This window comes from Loxodonta africana, chromosome 10 (genome assembly GCF_030014295.1).
Source record: "Loxodonta africana isolate mLoxAfr1 chromosome 10, mLoxAfr1.hap2, whole genome shotgun sequence".
NCBI classification, from domain to species: Eukaryota; Metazoa; Chordata; class Mammalia; order Proboscidea; family Elephantidae; genus Loxodonta; species Loxodonta africana.
Window position 1 is genome coordinate 103,131,936 of NC_087351.1, and position 25,114 is coordinate 103,157,049.

The 25,114-nt window shown below is 41.5% G+C and overlaps 1 protein-coding gene across 4 annotated transcripts in view; it reads right to left on the reverse strand.

The window, feature by feature from the left end:
- The window catches only part of EFCAB11 (EF-hand calcium binding domain 11), a 197,344-nt gene that overhangs the window by 145,096 nt on the left and 27,134 nt on the right, over window positions 1-25,114 (reverse strand). Inside the window, exon 6 of one of the 4 annotated variants that reach the window (XM_023546479.2) lies at window positions 19,034-23,575. The exons of the other annotated variants lie outside the window; for them this stretch is intronic. Coding sequence (XP_023402247.1) covers window positions 23,521-23,575 — 55 coding nt within the window. The 3' untranslated portion in view covers window positions 19,034-23,520. Of the gene's footprint in view, window positions 1-19,033; window positions 23,576-25,114 lie in introns of those variants that run through there. 4 annotated transcript variants of the gene reach the window in all.

The following is a 25,114-nucleotide window of genomic DNA, read 5'->3' on the forward strand; positions in this document are numbered from 1 at the left end:
ACTTTTCCAGCTTCATCTCCCACTCTTCTCCTTCATCTACTCTTTGCCCATGCTGTTCTCTCTCCCTAGAAGCCTTTCCTTCCAGGGATTCTTCAATCCTAACTCGGTTGCTAAGTTCCCTGATTCTCCTAGTTAGAATTAAACCTTCTCACCTCTTTGTTCCTCCACAGTCGGTACCATTTCCTACCTTACCTTATGGTCAATGCATGAAAGACCATCCTTGCCTGGTTTATCCTCGTGTTCCCTAGAGTCCCCTTCTCAATGCCTTGTACACGGTGCTCACTCCAAAAAATATTTGTGGAAAAATCAGTACATACAGAGAGTTGCCTTCTAATGCCTTATCAGCTACCAACCAACCAACCAATCCACCACTGCTGTTGAGTCTATTCGGACTATTTTTATCAGTATTGTTAGGGAGGGAAAGCCTTGCCCTGGCAAGCCCAAACTACAAAACTAACTGCCTTCTGGAAGAACGCTTCATATAAAATCAAAGCTAATTTAATTTCATGAAAACTCCGGGAATTTCTGGAACATAATCAACACAGAATAAAATCTCAGACTAGAAATTAAGCCAAGCTGGCCAGACAATGACTAGCACTGTAGCAGGCCCCCAGCTGTGCAGGGCCTGGCATTAGAGTCATCTCTCTATTATCCACAGTGAAGAGCAGGAATGGGTCTTTCAATTTGGCTGTGGTCAATGATTCCTGAAATCAAAACTCTTTTATGTTCTCCTGCCACTTTCTCTACTTATGAATTGAATTGGTCCCCCCGCCCCCCCGCCTAAAAAAAAAGATATGTTGAAATCTTCAACCCTGTACCTTTATACGTGACCTTGTTTGGAAATAGTCTTTGAAGACATTATCAGTTAGGATAACATGAGGTCATAATGGATTTGGGTGGGTCCTAATCCAATATGCCTGGTATCCTTATAAAAGAGGAAAAGAGACACAGAGACAGGGAGACAGGGGAAGGACACCAAGGGATGCTGCAGCTGAAAGCCAAGGAACGCCGGGAGCTACCCGAAGCTGGGAGGGAATACTGCAACAATTTCTCTCTAAAAGCCCTCTAAAGGAATCAACACAGCCAATACCCTGATTTAGACCTCTGGCCTCCGGAACTGTAAGACAACAATTTTTTTTTCTTTTGTGGTATTTTGTTATAGCAAGGAAAAAAAAATTTTTTTTTTTTTTTTTTTAAGGAGCTCTGGTGGTACAGTGGTGAAGTGCTTGGCTGCTAACCAAAAGGTCAGTGGTTTGAACCCACCAGCCGCTCTGCGGGAGAAAGACACGGTAGCCTGCTTCTGTAAAGATTACAGCTTTGGAAACCCTATGGGGCAGTTCTGTCCTATAAGGTCGCTATGAGTCGGAATCAACTCCACAGCAACAGGTTTTTTGTTGTTGTTACAGCAACCCTAGGAAATAAATACACACTAGGATAAAATCTAGACATATTAATAATAACGTTCATAAACAGTAGGTGCTTACTATGGGCCAGAAAGAGTGTTTTTATATGTATCCACTCATTTATTCCTTAAAACAACTTTGACGTAGGTTTTTTTAATATCCTCAGTTTACAGTTGAGCAAATTGAGGCACACAGAAGTTAAGTACCTTGCCCAAAGTCTATTAGCTAGTTCAACCCATCTTATCTCAACCCATCTTCCCAAATTTATTGTCCTATAAGGGGGTGCACTGGAGATCAGTTGTGAACCTTCTGGGACACTCGACTGCCAATGAGAAAAAGAGAATGGGGAAATTCTCTCAGGTACTGGTCTGACCTAACCTGGCCTGGTGGGAAGGGTCCACAGTGTGAATTGCAATTAATGACTTTCAGGGTTCAAAGGAGCTCACCGAGCTCAGGCTAGATCCAGGACAGCACCCAAACCTAACGGGATCCAAACTGGTAGGCACAGCAACAGACTGTCTGGGCAATGGTAAAACAGGAGACCCAGTGAATGTTCCAGACGACAGATCCAGTTTAAAGCAAGAACCAGTCAGGAACTTGAGAGAGGGCAACAAGTCCTAGCCCTCAGGGCAGGAAGTTAGAAAAGGAGGCTAGAGTTTGGGACAAGACTTTGTGTAGACATCAGGAAAATGCAGGAAACCGGACACATTAAGCTGGACAAACACTTTCGGAGAAAGGAGAAGGCTGAGTTGGGGAAGGTGGTCCCTGGGATCAACCCAGATAGAGACTACTCTGGCCACATTCTAATCCATTCTCCACGGTGCAATAGGAGAGGCCATGTAAAACGCAAACCTACTTAAAACATTTCAGTGGCTTCCCAGGGCCCTCAGGATAAAGTTCAAATTTCTTGATAAGTCTCACAAAGCCTTTCATGATCTGGCCTCTACAGTTTCAGGCTCCACACTCATCCTTCTGCCACACCCACGCAACCCCCCAAACAATAACACCTCTGTATGCTAGCAGACTAGCAATAGGGAACTAGTCTCAGTTATTCAAGTGATGCACCTCACTGTCCTGCACACCTTGGCAGGTGGGCTCTGCCTGGAAGGCTACTCCCTCTCTCTACCTGGCTAATGCCACCCTTCAGGCCTCACATGGCTCCCGGCCCTGCCTGCATTAGTGTCCTTCCTGTGTATTCCCACAGCACTCTGCACTCATCTTTCAGGATTCACCACCTGGAATCCTAACTATCTCCTCAACTAGACTGCAAGCTCCCAGAGGCTAGGCAGTGTCGGTCTTGTTTACTTTTGTATATTTGCAGCTTCTGTAATGCAACAGATGCTAACAAATATTTGTTCCAAAGCAAAGAAAGATAACAAGCCTGAGGGCAGAAGTCTATGGGGCAGAGATGCTTCCCACAGTGATTGGGGTGGGGGGAGGCCAAAAGAGGAAAAGAGAGCATGTGGGCTGTGTTATGTTTGAGGTGAAGACCACACACACAATCAGGGATTACAGGAAGATTTGGGAACATTATCAAATGTCCATAGAGGTTCTAAGTGTCAGTGAACGATCTGAAAGTCATACACAGGTATTTGATATAGTCATGACTACATGGGTAACTCTGTATATGCCCGGAGTTCCCTGGTGGTGCAAACAGTCAATGTACTTGGCTGCTCACCAAAAGGCTGGAGGTTTGAGTCCACTCAGAGGTGCCTCAGAAGAAAGGCCTGGTGATCTACTTCTGAAAAAGATGCCACTGAAAACCCTACTGCACACGGTTCTACTCTGATACACACAAAAAAACCCCAAAACCCACTGCCGTCGCGTCAACTCCAACTAACCGTGACCCCGTAGGGATTCTGAGGCCGTAGATCTCTATGGACGCAGGCTGCCACGTCTTTCTCCCGCAGAGCTTCGGCTGGTTTTCAACCACAACCTTTCACTTAGCAAAACCAAAAAAACCAAACCCAGTGCCGTTGAGTCGATTCCGACTCGTAGCGACCTCAGGACAGAGTAGGACCACCCCGCCCCGTAGAGTTTTCAAGGAGCGCCTGGCAGGTTCGAACTGCTGACTTTTTGGTCAGCAGCCGTAGCACTTAGCCACTACGCCACCAGGGTTTCCCTTCGGCTAGCGGTCCAGCATTTTAACCACTGCGCAACCAGGGCTCCTTCTGACACGCGTGGGGAGTCGGAACTGACTCCACGACAACTGGCGCAGAGTGTCACTCAAGGGTGCCAGACCTCACTTGGAAGACAAGAGTCTGGCTTGTTTTTGCTTTTTTTTTTTCCTTGTGGAGAAAGGCAAGAAAAACTATGGAGAAGGAACAAAAGGATTCAGAAAAGTTAAACTCCTTCTCGCTCTTAGAATTGATATGAGCCTACCGAGTGGAAGAACAAAGAGCTAAATGAAGAGGACCAAGGACGCTATGGTATAACATGAGAGGGTGACAAAGGGGAAACCATAAAGGCTGTTCTGTTTTAATCATTAACAAAGGTGTACCTGGTGCAGGTGCTACGGAAAAAAAGACAAATTAATCAAAGGCTCCTCATTTTCTGATAGCATACAGCAAACAACTTTCAGGAATATTATAAAGTATGCTAGTGAAATAAATAGAAACAAAGTCCAAGAAATTTAGGCATGAAAATTTGGAGGGGGGAAAAAAAAACCTCACAAAGTAAAACAGACAAAATACAAGACTGACCAAACAAAAGCTAAATCAAATAAATAGGCACTGCACCGTGCCCTGGAAGGCTGCCAAGTAGAGCGAATTTCAGCAAAGAATGCTCTGCCACCAGTATGGAAAACTCCAGTTCCAGCAAGGCTGAAGGAACACCACAGGCATTCCGCAGTGACCAGCCAAAGGAGCAGGGGGCGGAGGGAGCGGGCGGGGGTGGCTCTGGCGTTATCACAGGCTCTACACACCAGTTGTCACCGAGCTGACTCCGACTCATGGTGACTGCACGTATGTCAGAGTAGATCTGCGCCCTACACGGTTTTCAATGGCTGGTTTTCTGGAAGTAGATTGCCAGGCCTTCCTTCTGAGGCACCTCCGAGTGAACCCGAACCTGCAACCTTTTAGTTAGCAGCTGAGTGCATTAGGTGTTTGTGCCACTCAAGGACGTCTCAGGCTCTACAGAGACACCCTATAATCTTCCCTGAGACAGGTGAGGCAGCCACTACTTGTGGGTGAGCCCCATACACAGCCCATTGCAGGAAACAAGTCCAGATCCTAGAGAAGACATTTGCATCAACAAAGAAAGCCTGCAGCAGCCTTTTCTCCTCACTTTGCAGATACAAGGACCATAGTAAATACCTCTCTGCTACTATTCCAGGATCCAAAGTGTTGAGATGAGACAAGTCTACGTAGCCCAAGTAAAACAAATCATATAGTGAACTTGGCCGGTGGGAACCAGGTCCTGTGGCTTTGGAGCTGGAATCAATGGAGATCAACTGCATCAGAGCTCAGCTTCCTACTCAGCTTTGGCCTACAGTAGTCATGGTAGGGGAAGGAGCCCTGGTGGCACAGTTAGTTAAATGCTTGGCTGCTACCCGAAAGGTCAGAGGTTCAAACCCATCAGCTGCTCCATGGGAGAAAGATGTAGCAGTCTGCCTTGGAAACTGTATGGAGCAGCTCCTCTCTGTCCTATAGGGTCACTGGGAGTCAGAATCAACTCCAGCAAATGGTTGGGTTCACCCATGGTAATAGCAGCAGTAGTAGTAGTAACCACCACAAACATCTCCACAGTCCCCACTGACTGTGACACACTCATCCGGTACCAGGCACGGAGCTAAGCATTTTGCATGAGTTTTTCCCGTTCAGTCTCTCAACAAGAATTATCCTGATTTTATGGCTGATCAGGGTACAGATGAAGAAATTAAGGCAAGTTGAGATACTTTTCAAAGGCCTCACAGCCAACAAGCAATTGGAGCGGGGATTTAGACCTAGGCATTTACTCGAGACCAAGCTCTCTTAGCCACTAGACCTGGCCAGAGAACCAATAAAAGAGGAGGGCAGATAAACAAAAGGCATTTATTAATTGCGAGCACAGTATAGCCTATCAAACTGTGCTGGGTAAAACTGGGAGAAAATGGTTGCTTTGTTAAAAAAAAAAAATAATAATAACTACAATTCCTTTTACTTACCCCGTAAAAAATTTTTTATTAGTTAAAAAAAAAAGTTATTAGAGGATAGAGAGGGTCAGAAGCTGGGTGAATGGACACGAAAAGAGAGTGGAGGGAAAGAATGTACTGTCTCATTCGGAGGAAAGCAATTAGGAGCATGGAGCAAGGCGTTTATAAATTTTTGTATGAGAGTCTGACTTGATTTGTAAACCTTCACTTAAAGCACAATAAAAAAAAAAAAAACTATACCTACTCTTTAATATCTACAATATGAAACCAGAATAAATTTAGGGTGTTCCAACCAATACAGGCACTAAGAAACAAAACAAAAAAACAGGAGTTGCTAATATATAGCTCGGGTGTTTCTTTTTTTTTTGGTTGGCTTTACCCAAAATCCCAAATTCCTTAGCTACACATACTGGGGGACCTGAGAATCTGAAGCTACTTAAGTTTTCCTTGGCTAGTACTGCTTTTTTGTCGAATTTCTACACTGCTCTTTTCATCAAAATTTCTGTACATTAATATGTGATTTTTTTTTTTTTTTAACATGACCTATTTTTCCGATGGGGCTGAGGAGGAAAATTACAAATGCACATTGAAAGCCACAAGGATATTTAAACATCCCTTATTTTTTTTTTCATACGTTTTTTAGTTCTCCATACTTGAGATGAAAGATAAAAACCGTGTGCGTGATTAATTGTAATGATGACAGAATGCAAGGCAGTTGCTTAAGAAACAAGCACAACAAAGGAATAAACTACTACAGGCATCACCGGGACGGGAATGTCACCATTCTGTGTACTCAATTTCCATGGCAACCACCAAAGGGAAGATGAATGTTTCATAGTCACTCCGCTTGGCAGTACATGTCTATAAATCAAACTTGCATAAAGAGCACGCGGTTTCTGCTGTGGGCTGTACGCAAAGCCAGTTTATTTTCCTCTTACTGTATAATTATGGAAAAGAAGCACAAAACAATGAGGTCATTTTTACTGGGGAACAAACTCAGAAATTACTGATACACCTGCGGCACACGACGCCATTCATCTAGAGAGAGGCGGGAAGCAGGCAGGGCAGCGGTGAGTGAAAGCCTCGCCTGCCTCTGTGGCAGACAGACCCAGGTGCTCGTGTGCTCCACTGATGACTGCACACTCCATGTCTGGTGCGCCCCGCCTCCCTCAGCTCTGCCCTGAAATGTATGTAGGGGCACCTTAATTAACCACCTCAGGTACTGTCAAAGTTGTCATTTTGATAACTGGGCAGAAATGATACTCCATCTCTAACGTGAAAGTTTATTGTGACTGAACAAGTATATACTTGATTTTATTTATGCTGAAGATGTCTCACCGAGTGGAAGTTAAGGTGGAAAAATAATGTGTTAGCCCTTGAATTGGGGGTCAGGAGACCTGGGTTTTCATTCCAGTCTCTGAAACCTTGGGTAAGCCATATAAGTACATCGAGCCTCCATTTTCTTAAGCTACACGATAAGAGAGCTAGAGTATGTGGTTTCTAAGGTCTCTGCCACCATTCAGTTTCATGAATCTGTAATCTCTAAATCTCAAAGGTCTGAATACATCCATTGGATCTAACCAAAGATGTCATGCAATTTCTTTAGAAACATACCTTACACGGTTGTATTTTCAAATCCTATATAGGCTAACAAACCAAACCAAACCAAACCCATTGCCATCCAGTTGATTCCAACTCATAGAGACCCTATAAGACAGAGTAGAACTGCTCCATAGGGTTTCCGAGGAGCACCTGGTAGATCTGAACTGCTACCCTTTCGGTTAGCAGCCATATAGCTCTTAACCACTATGCCACCAGGGTTTCCATATAGGCTAAAGTATCTAAATAATGGTGTTGTAAAATGTTATTACCATATTTAAGCCTTCTTCCAACTTGTTTCAACCTTCTAAACAGAAGATGCTGTATGAAGTTTAATAAAATTATCAAAGTTTAAAAGAGTTAAAAAAATTTTTTTTACAGTCCCACAGCTGATTTTTGTAATATTACAAAGAATATTTAAATTAAAAATAATCTTTCTGTGGCATAGAGAAGGGCTGCCTATCAGTAGTAGCAATTCCCGTCAACCTGCTTCTTGAAGTCTGTAGTTCTTAGAGACACGCTGAGGCTCTCCTGGATTCATCATTGCATGCCCAGGGCCTAGCTATTGTGCAATAAAACTTTGTGGAATAAATGGATGGGTGGGTGCATGGATGGACAGATGGGTGGATGGAAGGACGGGCAGACGCATGGACGGACAGATGGATGGATGAACAAACTCTTGGTGTAACAATAGCTTTGCTACAACTTTCAGCCAAATCTTGTATTCCCTTCCCCAATCTTAAATATTTGTTTAGATAGATTTAGACCAACATATAAATATCCCTGGGATAGACAGGCAAATATCTGAAAACCAACTACAGCTATGTGAGTATCTTTTGTGAGTCTTTACAAAATCCTTGTGGAACTTTACAACCTAGAAATATCTTTTCATTAGCTGCTCATGAGGCATTATCATACACAAGGAGGGCCTTCTATCCTAAGGCCCTGGGATAAGAGGGTGGGGTGGTCAGCAAGGGATGAGGATGAAGGTGGGGACTCAAAAAACAACTGAGTCTCAGTCTCAGCCTCAGATAAGGGACGTGTAGGGCAAACATCTAATGAGCACCTAATAGGCACAACCATTATCGCATTTGATGCTCACACCAGCCCTGGGACAATGGTGTTATTATCCGCAAGATGTTATACACTCACGCAATTTTCTATATGTGAATATTACATAGGCAATGACATCTTTACCAAAAATGTATTCTGCTGGCCATAAAGAAATTTGTTTATTTGCTAAGTTTAGAATATGTAATAATCTGGGCATATAATATAGATGCTAATTTTTCAAAAACTAACAAAGTAACATTTACTAAAAAGGTTAACCTCATCTCCTTCCAATTAGTTTCTTACCAGAGTTTTTAGCACCACCAATTGGTTAAAGGGATTTACTGCAAATTTGCTTGGTTCTCAGTCTGCTTTGTTCGTTAAGACAGGATCATACATTTATTTCATATTTAAGGTAAAGTAATTTATTTCAGTCACTAAATAAAATTAGAAAAGTCTTTCCTTGTCAGTCAAATAAATAATAATCCACTCTGGCTTTCTCACATAAGAAAAAGGTATGTTTGGGCGACTAAAAGCCATTAGAGAAAATGGAATCTACACAGGAAAGCTAATTTGATTTATTCTACCGTAAGCTCACACTCAAAATGCAAAGACAAAGAACTACAATGAAAACTAAAAACTGTAAGAGAGACCAAACTAAACGGTATCCAATACTGTGCTAACCTGAAGAGTCTGTATCCGACATTCATTTAATTGGAAATAAAAATGACTGAGGAGGCAATTTCACATTTTAGATTTTTTAGAAGTTTTTCCACCAAGATTCCTGTCTCAAAGATCGATGCTGCCACCTGACAGGTGACTATATATTGTCATTTATCTTTCCTTCCTGTTTAATAGAACCACACAGGGCAATGGAGACCAGTATACAGAGCACACAGCTGAGCCCTCAGGGTTCAAATCTGATCTCTGTACAATGAATCAGTCTGTGAAAAGAAGTGTCCCAGAAGAACTAAGTCCTGTGAAAGGTCCACCCAGCCACTTGTTGTCACAGCAAATTTGTAACTGCAGGGTGAGCTGCATTAACTCTATGACAAATTTGGTAATTGTAGAAACTTCTTCACTAGACAATGTACAAGAGAGAACAAGAAGGCTCCATTCAATTCACTGAAGTGGACTCTGATGGCAGGCTTGTATTAAAATCTTTCTGATAGCGTTGAAAACCAGTGTATTAATTTCATGATAACGACAGTTTAAATCTCAATACATTCACCTAAAACACAATAAAATTAAAAAGAAAATAAACCGAAAAAAATTTCTATGCAAAAGTGTAGTCAGTTTCGTATGTTTTAAAGATTCCACGTCTAAATTTGTAATGTCGTTGTTGTTCTTAGGTGCCGCTGAGTCAGTTCCAACACATAGTGACCCTAGGTACCACAGAATGAAACACTGCCCACGCCTGAGCCATCCTCACAATCATTGTTACGCTTGAGTCCATTGTTGTAGCCACTGTCAATATAACTCTTTGAGGGTCTTGCTCTTTTTCGCTGACCCTCTACTCTACCAAGCACGATGTCCTTCTTCAGGGACTAGTCCCTCCTGATAACATGTCCAAAGTATGTGAGACGAAGTCTTGCCATCCTTGCTTCTAATGAGCATTCTAGCTATACTTCTTCCAAGACAGACTTGTTTGTTCTTCTGGCAGTCCATGGTATATTCAATATTCTTTGCCAACATCATAATTCAAAGGCATCAATTTTTCTTTGTGCTTCCTTATTCAATATCTAGCTTTCACATGCATATGAGACAATTAAAAACCATGGCTTGGGGCAGGCGCAACTTAGTCCTCAAAGTGACATCTTTGCTTTTTAACACTTTAAAAAGAACTTTTGCAGCAGATTTGCCCAATGCAATGCCTTGCTTGATTTCTTGACCACTGCTTCCATGGGTGTTGACTGTGGATCCAAGTAAAATGAAACCCTTGATGGATTTCAATCTTTTCTCTGTTTATCATGATGTTGCTTTTTGGTCCACTTGTGAGGATTTTTGTTTTCTTTATGTTGAGGTGTAATTCATACTGAAGGCTCTGGTCTTTGGTCTTTATCTGTAAGTGCTTCAAGTCCTCTTCACTTTCAGCAAGCGGGTTGTTAACCAGTGAGTCTTCCTCCAATCCTGATGCCACAATCCTCTTTGTATAGTCCAGCTTCTCAGATTATTTGCTCAGCAAAGATTGAGTAAGTGTGGTGAAAGGATACACCCCTGACACACACCTTTCCTGACTTTAAACCATGCAGTATCCCCTTGTTCTGTTCAAACAACTGCCTCTTGGTCTAAGTAGAGGTTCCTCATGAGCACAATTAAGTGTTCTGGAATTTCCATTTTTCACAATGTTATCCATAGTTTGTTATAATCCACACATTCAAATGTCTTTGTATAGTCAATAAAACACAGGTAATCATCTTGCTGGTATTCTCTGCTTTCTACCAATATCTATCTGACATCAGCAACGATATCCCTGGTTCCATGTCCTCTTCTGAATTTGGCTTGAATTTCTGGCAGTTTCCTGTCCATGTACTGCTGCAATCGTTTTTGAATGATCTTCAGCAAAATTTTACTTGTAAAATTTGTAATAGGCCCACCTAAAAAATTAGGAGCCAGCAGCTGCTCTATCCAATCTAACATATAATTTGAATACTCAAACTTTGATTAAATTACTGCTATTCCTTTTTTTTTTTTTTTTCATTCCTTTGCTCATTTATTTACTCATTCATTCAGGGATTCATTGAATACTCTCTCTCCAGCAAACACCGTTAAGCTTCTGTAAGGAAAATGAATGATTCTCTTCCACTATCCTTCCCCTTGGATGAGAACTTTGTACACGTCCCTTCCAAAGTCAAAGAAGATTTCCATTTGAAGTCAACATGGGATTATGAGGAACCTTAACAATAAGATTTTGGCTAAGAAAAGCGTTTTTTACCTTTTATTTTGTTGCCATTGTTTATAAGCACGTTCTTTAATGTGATTCTTCACTGATACTTAGTGCTAAATGTTTCTGGATATTTCATTTGAACTAGAAGTTCAGTCTACTCCACCATTTTTAGGCATTGGTATTCCTAAATCAAAGAATAAAATTTTAAGGTGTGAAGGCAACACTTGACCATTAACAAGTACCAGTAACATGACTATCAACTAAAAATTTTTGATTATTTGTCAGTTTTCTATGATTTTTTTTTTTTTTTTTGCTGAAACCGAAAAATAAAATGATAAAGAATCAAAGCCCAGTTTGACTTCAATTTAGCCATAAGGGAGCCCCAGCCTCATTTTTTAAATGGATATGAATAAGTTAATACGTAGGATGGTCATGAGGATTCAGAGAGGTAATTCCTACTAGGAGTGCAATGCATGGTAACCACTGCCACTAGCACATGATGTCAAAAAGGCTGGGGAAGGAGTGAAGCATCAAGAAATGGGGGATAACTGAAGGAACTGAAGAGGGGAGAGTAGCTTTCCAGGCTGAGGGGTGCATGTGAGTACATCCGCAGGCACGGATGGAAGCTAGAAACGGGAAACAGCTAATGGAGAAAGGTCAAAGATCAGATGAAAGGGAGGAGATGAGACCAAGAACAAAGAACAGAAACTAGAAGAGACCTCTTTTCCTTAGAAAAGGAAAACGGAGGAAATGGAGAACTTTGGAGATGAAAAGGCAGCTGCAAAAAAGGAAACTCTGGCAGAGGCCAAGACACTCTTCATGAAGGAGGCAGCAAGATCACCTGCAAAGCAAAGCATTGGAAATGGATTTGTACAACCAATGCAGAGGGAAAATCCTTACAGCAACAGCAGAGATTTCATCGCATGTGACAACTCTTGTGAACTGGCTTGGGGGGTTATACTGAGAAGGATTCTAAGGCCAACTCTGGGCTCAGCAGGAAACACTGCTGGCCACAGGATAGGAGGGGACAATGATGGCACACATGCCAAGAATTTACCCTCCCTGCAAAAAGGCATCAAAGGAAGATGAGTCAAATTTCTCCTGGACAACAGTAAGGGTCTTGCATGATGTGAGTGAAAGGTATGGAAGACCTCGGTACAAAAAAGCAGGCATTGGAATTAAACAGGACCAGGACAGGAGCGCTGGGCACAGGGATAGATTTGGGTAGTCCAGACACTTTGGTCAAACAGACAAAACAGTTTCTGAGGAAACTGTGAATGTGGTCCTGTTCTGGGAGACAGTCCGAGGGTCAATGCAGGCAGCAGGGAATCTAAGCAACAGGAGTCAGGAGGTGGGTAGCAAAGTTCAGAGATCTCTCCAACATTACAATTGATGACAGAGAGAGAGAGAAAGACTGATCGTGTGTGTGTGTGTGTGTGTGTGTGTGTGTGTGTGTGTGCGTGTGTGTGTGTATGTTAGGGGAAGAGGCAGATGCACTGCAGAAAGAAAGCATGGTAAGTAAGCCCAGGGTCTCAGATTAACAAAGAGAGTTCCACAAGGCAGGGCCCACTTACCAACTCAGGCCCTGCATCATAGGACTGTAGGTAGGTCAGAGCCAAGGGCAGGGCCTTGAACTGAGGCTGAGTCTTAGCGCCTGGGTTATAAGTGAAGGTGAAGGCATTAGAAGCATTCTTGGGACTTACTGGCAGCTAAGAAGAAAGGAGGTGGGGATGCAGATGACATGGTAGAGGGAGGAAGGAGGATAATGGAGTCCAACATGACAGTCCAGTAGCCAGGTTAGCCACCAGTACCCACTTCTGGGATAGGAAAACTCTGAGTTCTGTGGATGGAGGTGGAGGGGTGAGAAGTGAGTGATAAGCAGCAGAGAGGGGCAGGAAAGGAACAAGGTATTGGCTTTCGTACCTGTCCTGCCTCTCCTATGGTTGACTTAGGAACTGGGGCAAGCCATCAGTAGGTTCAAGGAGATAGGACAGGCAGAGGCAAGGGAAAGAGCAGAACTAAGAGGGGCCACACTAACTCTGTAATGGATTTTATTGTTATTCCCTGACTGTCTTCAGCAGCAGATTGCAACCAAGGAGGGAAATAGAGCAGATAATGCGGGCAAGTTGGAATTTATCAAACACAACACAGCAACTGATTAAAAGAGTCTTTCAGATGATTTAAATCATAGCCCCTGCCTTGTAAAGAAAAAGTTATGAATTTAGTTTAGCACCCACAGCCCAGGTAAAGTTACAATGAAGCCCCATTAGGCGATTTAGAATACTTTTTGGCTTTTACAATTTATTTAACAAAATATTTTGGTAAAGTGATATAATTCCATAAGTGAGATGTACAGTACATGGGTTCCTATCAAACAGACCTGACCCAGAATGCCTGCTACAGTTTCATATACAGAATGCTGCATCAGCTTTCTACTGTACATTTTTGTAAGCAGTTCTTTTTGTTTATATTGCAAATAAATAAAACCTCAAGTATAACAATCTAAACCAAACCCATTCATAGGAGCAGGGGGAAGCTATATAATTATACAATTCATTTATCAATAGCATTTCCTTGTGGAGAGAAAATGCCCTCCTTCCTTATATTCATACTATGCATTGTGGGCTTGGGTCCTACACTCGGGGCATTTATGCTATTAAAAGAAGCAAGAAAAGACTATAGCAGTGATTTAAGAGCACAAGCTTGGAAGTCAGCTTTCTTGAATTTGAATACTTTTTCCATTACTAACCAGCTTGTAGCCTTGAGCAAGTCCTTGGACCTCTCCAAGCGCTTTCCCCATCAGTAAAACAGGGGCAGATAGAGCCTAACCCCTGAGTTTCCAGCGAACAGTAAGTGTTTTTAGCCCAGTGCCTGGTACTTGGTACACACTCGGTAAATGTTAGTTGCTGGTGTTGTCGTGGTTAATGTTATGAGATAAATTAACGTGGTGAGTGTTACGGGAATTCTAAGGAAGAAGAAAGATCTTTCGTGTATTAAAATGATCAGGGAAAGCTACACAGAAGAGAGTTTAGCTAAGCTCTAAGGAACGGACACCAATTAGCTGTGTGGACAGGGAAGTGCGAGAAGGAGAAGGGAGGAGGGTGAACCTGCAAAAGCAAAAATGATAGGAGAAAAATGAGACAGCATCAGTAGATAGCAAGTAGAACAGAATGATGGAATAGAATGTTTGAACTGGGAGATGCTCTCATACATGGTAAAGTCACACGAGGTCTTGCCTGTAGGAGCCTGGCATGTTAGTCTAAGGAATCTAGACATTACCTGGTAGGTAATGAAATGCTATTTAAGCTGGGAAGTAACATTAAACAATAATGATAATTTTCTCTCTTGAACTAAATTTTAACTAGAAGGGTAGACCAGTGCTTCTCAAACTTTAAAGTGCATATGAATCACCAGGGATCATGTTAAAATAAACACGTTTTGATTCAGTATGTCTGAAGTGGGGCCTGAGGTGATGCATTTCTAACAAACTACCTGACAATGATACTGCTGGTCCTTGGACCACTCTTTGAACGACAAGTGTGTTTCTATTCAAGGTAGACTGATGGAGGAAAATGGTTAAGTAGGTAGTAGGTAGACAGACGGCTAGACACTGAGGATTCCTAGGTTCCAGCAAATTCCCAAATTGGTACGTCACTGTACTAGTACCCGAAATCTCTGGTCCTCATTTTAGGTCATATATATGAAGCACAACCAAAACTTTGTAACTCTTAATTCTGAACCTATCTTTTCATGGCATTTTAAAACAATGTTAATTTAAATGTCACACATAAAATATAAATTCTTTGTCTTAACTACAAATTTCTCTCATTTTATAAAGAATTCAGATTTATATAAACATGACATACAATATTATCAAGGTTCTCACCCAGAACTTAGCGATCTACTAAAAAAAGAAAAACGTAAGAAATTGATTCCTTTTTCTATAAAGGACAATGGCATGAATACATTCATGATATGTGACTGTTAATAACTTCAAGGATGACTGAAAGGGTTGGAAACATTTGGTCACAAGAAAGAAACCATGGCAGTAGTTTCTTATGTGACAGTTGGATTAACAGAAAAACCACCCTCATGCTATTACAGCAGGAACAGCATACGCGGCCATATATGTAGATGAGGAATTGGATCCGCTGGCCATAACACTTGTTATAGTGACATCTCAGAAAGTAAACCCAGGGTTGGATAGCTGTCAAACCCAGTAATTTCCTCTCGAGAACAGTCTGTCACACTGACAGGCCACATCTGTATTCACGCAGTGGTGGATTCTGAATAGTATCTGTGAAACACATAGAAAATAAAGGAGACCGCCACGCCACTCTCCATGACAGATAACCCCACCAGTGAATCTCAGAGCTAGAAGTCTGCCAGATCATATAATACAACACCCTCGTTTCAGAGATGACGAGAGTGTGGTCCAGAGAGGCTCAGGGATTTGTGGGAAGATGGCTAAGCGGCAGAGCTGGGATTAGAACTCACGTCTGCTGGTTGCCAGCCCTGGGCTTGACTATGCTCCATTATTTAGAATGGTGCCAGGGTGGCATCTGGGGAGTAAAACAAAAAATACATAATCAACAAGCCCATCTGCTATATAAGCCATTCATTTACACAAGACGTAGTCATTCATCCAACATGGGCAAAACTGTGCCGTGTGCTGTCGGGAGGGTGATGATGGATACCCTGCTGTGCCTGCTTGCAGTGAGCTCCCATTATAATACTGGAAATAATAAATGTATACAAATAACTACATATAAATAGGAAGAAAGGCCTGGCGATCTACTTCCAAAAATCAGCCAGTGAAAACCCAGCCCATCACGAGGATGCTGCTAAACCGAGCGACAGCGCACTCCGTTGTGCCTGCCGTCACCGTGAGTCGGGGAGCCCACTCGATGGCAGCTACAGAAACAACAAGCATGAAAAAGAAAGGCACTTAGGACAGATTGGGGCTATAGGAATTTAAGACAGAAGGGGGAGCCAATTTCCATGTTGCAGGTTGGAAGATGGGTGGACAGGGTGTAGGGTACGGCCAGGTTTCAAGGATAAGAGAAATCTGAACAGTAGCATGTGAGATGGGTGTTGAAGGATGAGTAGAATTTGCATCTGGAGGGGTTTACAATAAGAGAGGATGACAAAATCTGGACATGTTAAATTTAAAAGGAATTAAGTATTCCTTCCAACACACTTTAATAACGTCAACTAGATAGTGAAGGCACTTTAATTGAAGAAACCAAAATAACATGTTATATTTGAAAATTCATGTAATAAAGTCACCACTCTTCTCGACTTGCTTCCTGGTCCAGTTTCTCAGCTTTAATTTCTGCATCTCCAGTTCAGAATTTTATACTGGTAAAATGACTATGAACCTTAGAATGCAAGGATATAATTTTTGTTTACAAGGCAAAATCAATTAAGAGCCCTCTGAAAAGGTGGCATTTCCTTAAGATGGTTAGAGTGTAATTATTTCTATAGCTGGACTTTTAAAGTGGTTTTATTCAATGTATAATATGTTAAATATATTTTACTCAACATATGACATATGAAAAACACTAGTGAGAAGAAATTTTGAGGTCAGCTTGAAAAGTTTACATATATTCATACTCCCCATTCAGTAATAATGTGCAAGAAAATTAACCAGGAAAGGAAGCTTTGACAATTAAGTTTTAATTTGAAATAAAAGCTAAGGCATTATTACTTATGCAGAGAAGGTAACACATGAGATAAAAATTAGAAAACTCAAGAAGTTTTTTTTTCTGCCATCACACACATGCCAGATATAGCTGGTGACTGTTATTCATGTACAGCTGTGAAGAATGAGGCATGATGTCCAGTCTTTTCTATACTACAGAAACATGCAGATACTTACAGGTCAATAATCACAATCACCGAAGTAGGCACTCACTATAATGACTGTGATCCTGTTGAGGTCACATGAGCACATTTATAAGAGAATCATTCTGATGCAGGGAATAATGACTGAGAAGCTTCCTTTTGTTATAGACTGTCCAAGAAAATGATATGCAACAAGTCTGCCGCTGGCTGGAAGAATTACAGGAAGTTAAAGAACACGGTGAGGAATAACACTTCCAAAGAGATGCAGATGGGTTGGGGACAAAATGCTATTTTAAATCACTTTCCTTTAGGTCTCCTGGCTCTGTAGGACTCCCTTCCATTCAGCGTAACAGAAATATGTATGTTAGTTCTTTTCACCCAAGTTCATGATAATCCTTTCCTCTGGTATGGCTGTGATACGACCAAAAAAAACCAACCCCAGTGCCATCGAGTCAATTCCGACTCAGAGAGACCCTATAGGACAGAGTAGAACTGCCCCATAGAGTTTCCAAGGAGTGCCTGGCGGATTCGAACTGCTGACCCTTCGGTTAGCAGCCGTAGCACTTTACCACTACACCACCAGGTTTTCCACCATGATATGAGGCATATATAATTCTTCTGCCAAGAGAGTACCCACCACTACCTTTTAAAATTGCATTCCTAGCCCCTTTCCCCATTGATACTGACATTGGAAATATATTTCTAATCAAGTCATGACACTCTTATTTTCCATCAACTTTTAGTACCGTAACAAGGAAGAGTTAGATGCTCTGTGGCCTTTGACCTTCCCAAAGAATATGAAGAAAGGAATTCTGACACCAAAAGTATCAGGATATAACTTTAAATGTCTCCAGTCGTGACTGGAGAGTACTCAGGTGCTTCAATACTTGCACGTTGCAGGCTTCTGGCACTCTGCTTATGCACTGAGACCGTGGATGGTGGCCAGGGAGAGGGCCTTCTGCAGGTCCACCTTTCATTTCATGGCTGGGAAGCAGAAGCTTCCCAGAGCTTTTTGCCAACTGACAGGTAGCAGGAAGGTACAAATCTCAGTGCTTACAATGATATGGAAAAGGCTCCTAGGCATGGAGAAGTAAACATACCCACAGAGAGGAAAACACCAGCCAGAAATCCCACAGGGTATGGATGGTAGACAAAGTCAAGAAAGAACATTAAGCCAGCTCCCTGATGACGAGACCAAAAACAAAACCCACTCCCATCAAGTCTATTCTGACACATAGCAACCCTATAGGATAGAGTAGAACTGCTCCATGTGGTTTCTGAGGCGACAATCTTCATGGAAGCAACTGCCACATTTTTCTCCTGAGGAGCAGCTGATGGGTTTGAACCACTGACCTTTCAGTTAGCAGCCAGGTACTTAACCAGTGTGCCACCAGGGCTCCTTCCCTGATGACCCCCAAACCAAACCAAATCCATTGCCATTTAGGCGATTTTGACTCACAGCGACCCTATAGGACAGACTAGAACTGCCCCATAGGGTTTCCAAGGAGTGGCGGGTGGATTTGAACTGCTGACCTTTTGGTTAGCAGCTGAGCTCTTAACCACTGTGCCACGAGGGATCCTTTCTGATGACAAAAAAAAAAAAAAAAAACCCATTGCCATCGAGTCAATTCTGACTCCTAGCAACCCTATGACAGTGGACGCTAAATCATAAACTGAAAATGCCACCCCCCCACCCCCCAAAAGCAGACAGGTCTTCACAGATTAATTCAGGAAAATCCCACGTAGAAAGAGAAAATATAAAGCAAAGCCACATGTGGTTAAAAAGCTCCTGATGGCATTTTGAAGTATTCTAGTTTTTAAGAAGTAAATTAAACCATGCAGAAAACTGTATGTGAGTATTTTAACGTCACCGGGTATCTGGAGTAAGTGACGATGGACCAACAATTACTTATTAAATAACTACAATGTGTAAGGCAATGTGCCAGGAACACTGGAGGTTATAGATAAGTTCATAAACTCAAAGAGCTTCTAGTATTTTATGGGGATAATCATAAACTCTGTATTGTTATTTATCAAGTAAGTGATTAAGGGGGAAAAAAAAAAAACCTCCACAATAAATGCTAACAAAATTTAGAGAAAAGAAAGGGAGCTGTACAATGCAGAGAGAAAAAAAAAAAAAAGCTTTACTGAGCAGGAAAAGGTAGCTCCAATTTGAACAGATAGGCAAAAGGGAAAGGCAGTGCCAGGCAAGGGAAGAAGCATGAAAAATGGCTCATCACATATTCAAGGTAACAAGTACAATGCCAAAAGAAATGCAGGAATTTGGGATGAATGAAAAATAAGTTTGGAAAGGCAGGCGCTCCTAGGGACCAGATGTTAGAGAGCCAGGCTAAAGAGTTTTAACCTTACCCATTAGAGTCAATGATGATTTTTGAACATTAAAAAGAAAAAAAAAAGACAGCCACTATAAGGTTCTTAACAAGTTCTATTAGTGTTACAGAGAAAAGAAGTTTCTTGTTTTCACCTTTTAGTGCTGGAAAGAGCCTATATTACCTACAGTGCAAACACAGTATCAATCAATTTTTCTGCCTCTTGAACTTCTGTCATTTGTAGCAGGTAGGAAAAAAAAAAAAAACTTCACAGAAAGAATTTCCTATGAACTTCTGCATAATAATGAAACACCATCTTTGATATGACCTTGGACGTTTTAGTACACAAATTATCGCTATTAGCTCCAAGTGGAAATCAAAGTTTAAAGTTTGAAACACTGAAAGGAATCTCAAATTTTGAAATCCAAATATTAACATTATATGATACCTTCAGAGATGGTATAAACAAGTACCAAATTTTGTTTTTTGTTTTATTTTTAACAAGAGATATCCTCCCTTGGTTTAAGGAAGTAATTTGTTCCTAAAAACTCTTCCCTCAGTAGAAAAGTTGCTTTCGATAATCTACTTGGAAAAAGTTATCACTGTAAACCCCCAAGCAGTCACCCATTAAAAATAAAGTCTTAAAAATTATTGTTTCCAACGTTGGAGAGTCTGCAGAGAGATTAGAACGCTTATACACTGCTGATGGGAGTGCAAAATGATAATTATTTGGGAAAACGATATGGCGCTTCCTTAGAAAGCTAGAAATATCGTATGATCCAGCAATTCCACTCCTAGGAATATGTCCTAGAGAAATAAGAGTTATCACACAAATAGACATATTCACACCCATGTTCACTGCAGCATTGCTCAAAATAGCAAAAAGATGGAAACAATCTAGATGCCAATCAACAGATGAATCGATAAACAAACTGCGGTACATACACACAGTGGAGTATTACGTAAAGATAAAGAACAATGATGAATCTGCAAAGCATCTCATAACATGGATGAATCTGGAGGGCATGATGCTGAGTGAAATAAGTCAATCACAAAAGGCCAAATATTATGTGAGAGCATTACTGTAAAAACTCACGAAAAGGTTTACACACAAAAAGAAACAATCTTTGATGGTTATAAGGGAGGGGAGGAGTGGGGATGAAAAAACACAAAATAAGACAATAGATACGTGGTACCTTTGGTAAAGGGTAAGACGGTACACAATTCTGGGGAACCCAGCACAACTTGTCCAAGAAAAAGTCATGGAAGCTCCACGGATGACACATCTAAACTCCGAGGGACCGAGATGCTGGGCTGAGGGCTATGGGGACCATGGTCTCAGGGAACATCTAGCTCAGATGGCATAATACAGTTTATAAAGAAAATGTTCTACATTCTACTTTGGTGAGTAGCGTCTGGGGTCTTAAAAGCCTGTGAGTGGCCATCTAAGATACTCCACTGGTCTCACTCATTCGGGAGCAAGGGAGAATGAAGGAACTAAAGATACAAGGGAAAGATTAGTCCAAAGGACTAAAGGACCACAAATACCATGGCCTCCACCAGACTGAGTCCAGTGCAAAGTGATGATGCCCAGCTACCACCACTGTGCTCTGACAGGGGTCACAGAAGAGGGTTCCAGACAGAGCTGGTGAAAAACGTAGAACAAAACACAAACTCACAAAAAAACACCAGACTTCCTGGCCTGACAGAGACTAGAGAAACCCTGAAAGTATGGCCCCCAGACACCCTTTTAGCTCAATAATGAAGTCACTCCTGAGGTTCACCTTTCAGCCAAAGATTCGACAGGCCCGTAAAACAAAACAAACCTAAAGGGCCACGTCAGCTCAGGGGCATAGACTACAAGGCAGGAAGGGACAAGAAAGTTGGTAACAGGGAACCCATGGTCGGGAAGGGAGACTGTTGACATGTCATGGCATTGTTAACCAATGTTATAATATGTGTACTAACTGTTTAATAAGAAGCTAGTTTGTTCTGTAAACCCTCATCTAAAGTACAATAAAAAGAAAAAAGAGTAACTTCCCTACCAAAAAGAAATTATTGTTTCCCCTAGTGAAACAAACACCTCTATAAAACAAGAGTTAAAGCAGAGATAAAAAGGCTTAGAGGAGATACTGTAAAATAGCAAGACAGTATAAAATAACAAAAAGGAGACAAAGCATCAGCAGATATAGCCCAAGAAGGAAGTCTAAGAGAAAAATAAAACCATCACAGGAAAAAAAAAAACGCACATTGGACACAGGACAAAAAAGAACAGACACTGCTGAAAATATGCTAAGAGACATGGTGGGCAAAGCAAGCAATTGAAATAGAAATTTAAAAGGACTTCCAACATAAACACAACCAGTGTTCTCAAAGAAAAAGACTGACTTAAAAATGTTATCAATGCATTACATACTTTTATCCAAGTATGAATGCCCCGGAAAAACATCTTTGAACATGAAACACAACAGGGAATATCATTATGATCCCTACTATGGAATAAACTTCAGCTAAGCAGAAACTATGGCAGAGGGCTTGGAAGTGAGTGTTGAATCCACGTAACTGTAGAACTAAGACTAAAACTGCAGAACAGAATGTGAATGCTATGAACCCTGGCAATATATTAAAATACACATACACACAGCTTTATTAATGATAAAATTATTAAATATCATTAAAGTAGTTGGACAATTCACAAACCTTATAAAAGTATCTCATTAAACTCTTGTAATGCCCTCAGATTTCATGAATGATACCCCAACAATGATTTAACATCTTCAGTGTTTCCACCAAGTCAGAAAGTAAAACGGTTCTTTGATGCTTTATGCTCCAAGTCTGGGTGAAAGTGAACTCTTAAGTGTCTACCATTTTCACTACTGATGGCTACTGTATCGGGTCTACTGCGCATTAGCAAAAATGTTTTATCTACTTCATAACAATCTACAGATCTTTTAGGAATAAGCATTGGTCACCAAAATAAAGATGAAATTTGATTATTTGTGATATTTATTACTCATATCATCATAAAGTATATACAGAGATGCTACTATAGTTGCTTCTATAAAATCAACTAAATTGACATTGTCCTATAGTACTTTGCATGCTGCTACCTTTAATTTCTTTGCTCTTATTCAATAGTTTGCTCAAAAGCAGGCTTGTGAATGATGTATAAATCAAGTTCATAGGTGATGTCACTGTTAATGACAGTGAATGCAAGTCCTTATTTCCAATAACCTGTTTGATAATTTCTGTTGGGGGTGCTGGCTTCTGCTCAAATTTCATTAAATTGCTTTTATCTCAAATGGCTGGTCCTGCCAGATGTCCCCCGATATCGATTCTCTCCTTCCTCAGTATCAGACCTCTACTAATGGGCCACATGACTTCCCAGAGCAAAGACTACAGCCCCCTGCCTGCAATTACGCATGACCTTGGCACTAAGTTTTGCTCACTGGGCTGTAAGTAGAAATATGTATCCTTAAAGAAAGGGGTCTATCTTCCGCTCCCTTTCCTCCTAACTAGCTGGATAAGCAACCATCTTGAAGCAGGACGGAGAAGCCAGGTGTTGAGGCAACCACAGCAAAAAGAAAGGGAGTCTGGGTCCTTCGTGACTGTGTTGCCATCGAATCAACCCTAGACTGCCTGTTTATGTGACATTTCTATCTTTTTGGGGGGTTTCACATATTTTGAGTTTTCTTGCTGTCACTGCTTGTGCTGAACCCTAATTAATATACCTTGTAGGAGGCTTGATGAAGACCTCATGCTAGGAGCCAGAGAAGTGTCAGCTCTGCCATTTTCTCATTGTTCGCCTGTGCTGGCATTATTAATATCACCTTCAATGTGCACTTCCCTCGCTATTTTAAGCCATTTGTCTATTTTGTAAGGATAAGTATATAAAAACCAGGTAATATAACCTTTAAATCCACTTTATCAGGAATGCATAAACTGCAACATGTGTCTGTAACACTGAAAGCAAGTGAATGAAGGGCCAACATTAAGCAACTCCAGCTCTTTTTTCCAGACAACTCAACAATGATGTACAAGCTTTGTATGACTGACATGCAGGCCATGGGAGATCATCAGGGTCAATGTTAAGTACTAACAAAGCTTCATTTTTTTTTTTTTTTTTAGTGGATACATAAATAAATGGAGAAGTTCTGCTTTCTTCCTGCTCCTCTTCCCTGGGGTGCAAGCATTCCACTCACTTTTGGAGTCTTCTGGCCAGGGTACTGACGGACTCAAGCTCACTGAGCTGGCCAGAGCATATGGCCCAAGCTACTCCATACCTGCTGACCCATTGCCATCGAGCTGATTCCGACTCATAGCAACCCTAGAGGACAGGACAGAACTGTCTCATGGGGTTTCCAAGGATATAAATCTTTTTTTTTTTTTAATTAACTTTTATTGAGCTTCAAGTGAACGTTTACAAATCAAGTCAGACTGTCACATATAAGTTTATATACACCTTACTCCGTACTCCCACTTGCTCTCCCCTTAATGAGTCAGCCCTTCCAGTCTCTCCTTTCGTGACAATTTTGCCAGCTTCCAACTCTCTCTATCCTCCCATCCCCCCTCCAGACAGGAGATGCCAACACAGTCTCAAGTGTCCACCTGATATAATTAGCTCACTCTTCATCAGCATCTCTCTCCTACCCACTGTCCAGTCCCTTTCATGCCTGATGAGTTGTCTTCGGGAATTGTTCCTGTCCTGGGCCAACAGAAGGTTTGGGGACCATGACCGCCAGGATTCCTCTAGTCTCAGTCAGACCATAAAGTATGGTTTTTTTATGAGAATTTGGGGTCTGCATCCCACTGATCTCCTGCTCCCTCAGGGGTTCTCTGTTGTGCTCCCTGTCAGGGCAGTCATCGATTGTGGCCGGGCACCAACTAGTTCTTCTGGTCTCAGGATGATGTAGGTCTCTGGTTCATGTGGCCCTTTCTGTCTCTTGGGCTCTTAGTTATCGTGTGACCTTGGTGTTCTTCATTCTCCTTTGCTCCAGGTGGGTTGAGACCAATTGATGCATCTTAGATGGCCGCTTGTTAGCATTTAAGACCCCAGACGCCACATTTCAAAGTGGGATGCAGAGTGTTTTCATAATGGAATTATTTTGCCAGTTGACTTAGAAGTCCCCTTAAACCATGGCCCCCAAACCCTCGCCCTTGCTCCGCTGACTTTTGAAGCATTCAGTTTATCCCGGAAACTTCTTTGCTTTTGGTCCAGTCCAATTGAGCTGACCTTCCATGTATTGAGTATTGTCCTTCCCTTCAGCTAAAGCAGTTCTTATCTACTAATTAATCAGTAAAAAACCCTCTCACACCCTCCCTCCCTCCCCCACCTCGTAACCACAAAAGTATATGTTCTTCTCAGTTTATACTATTCCTCAAGATCTTATAATAGTGGTCTCATGCAGTATTTGTCCTTTTGCCTCTGACTAATTTCGCTCAGCATAATGCCTTCCAGGTTCCTCCATGTTATGAAATGTTTCACAGATTCGTCACTGTTCTTTATCGATGCGTAGTATTCCATTGTGTGAATATACCACAATTTATTTAACCATTCATCCGTTGACGGACACCTTGGTTGCTTCCAGCTTTTTGCTATTGTAAACAGAGCTGCAATAAACATGGGTGTGCATATATCTGTTTGTATGAAGGCTCTTGTATCTCTAGGATATATTCCGAGGAGTGGGATTTCTGGGTTGTATGGTAGTTCTATTTCTAACTGTTTAAGATAACGTCAGATAGATTTCCAAAGTGGTTGTACCATTTGACATTCCCACCAGCAGTGTATAAGAGTTCCAATCTCTCCGCAGCCTCTCCAACATTTATTCTTTTGTGTTTTTTGGATTAATGCCAGCCTTGTTGGAGT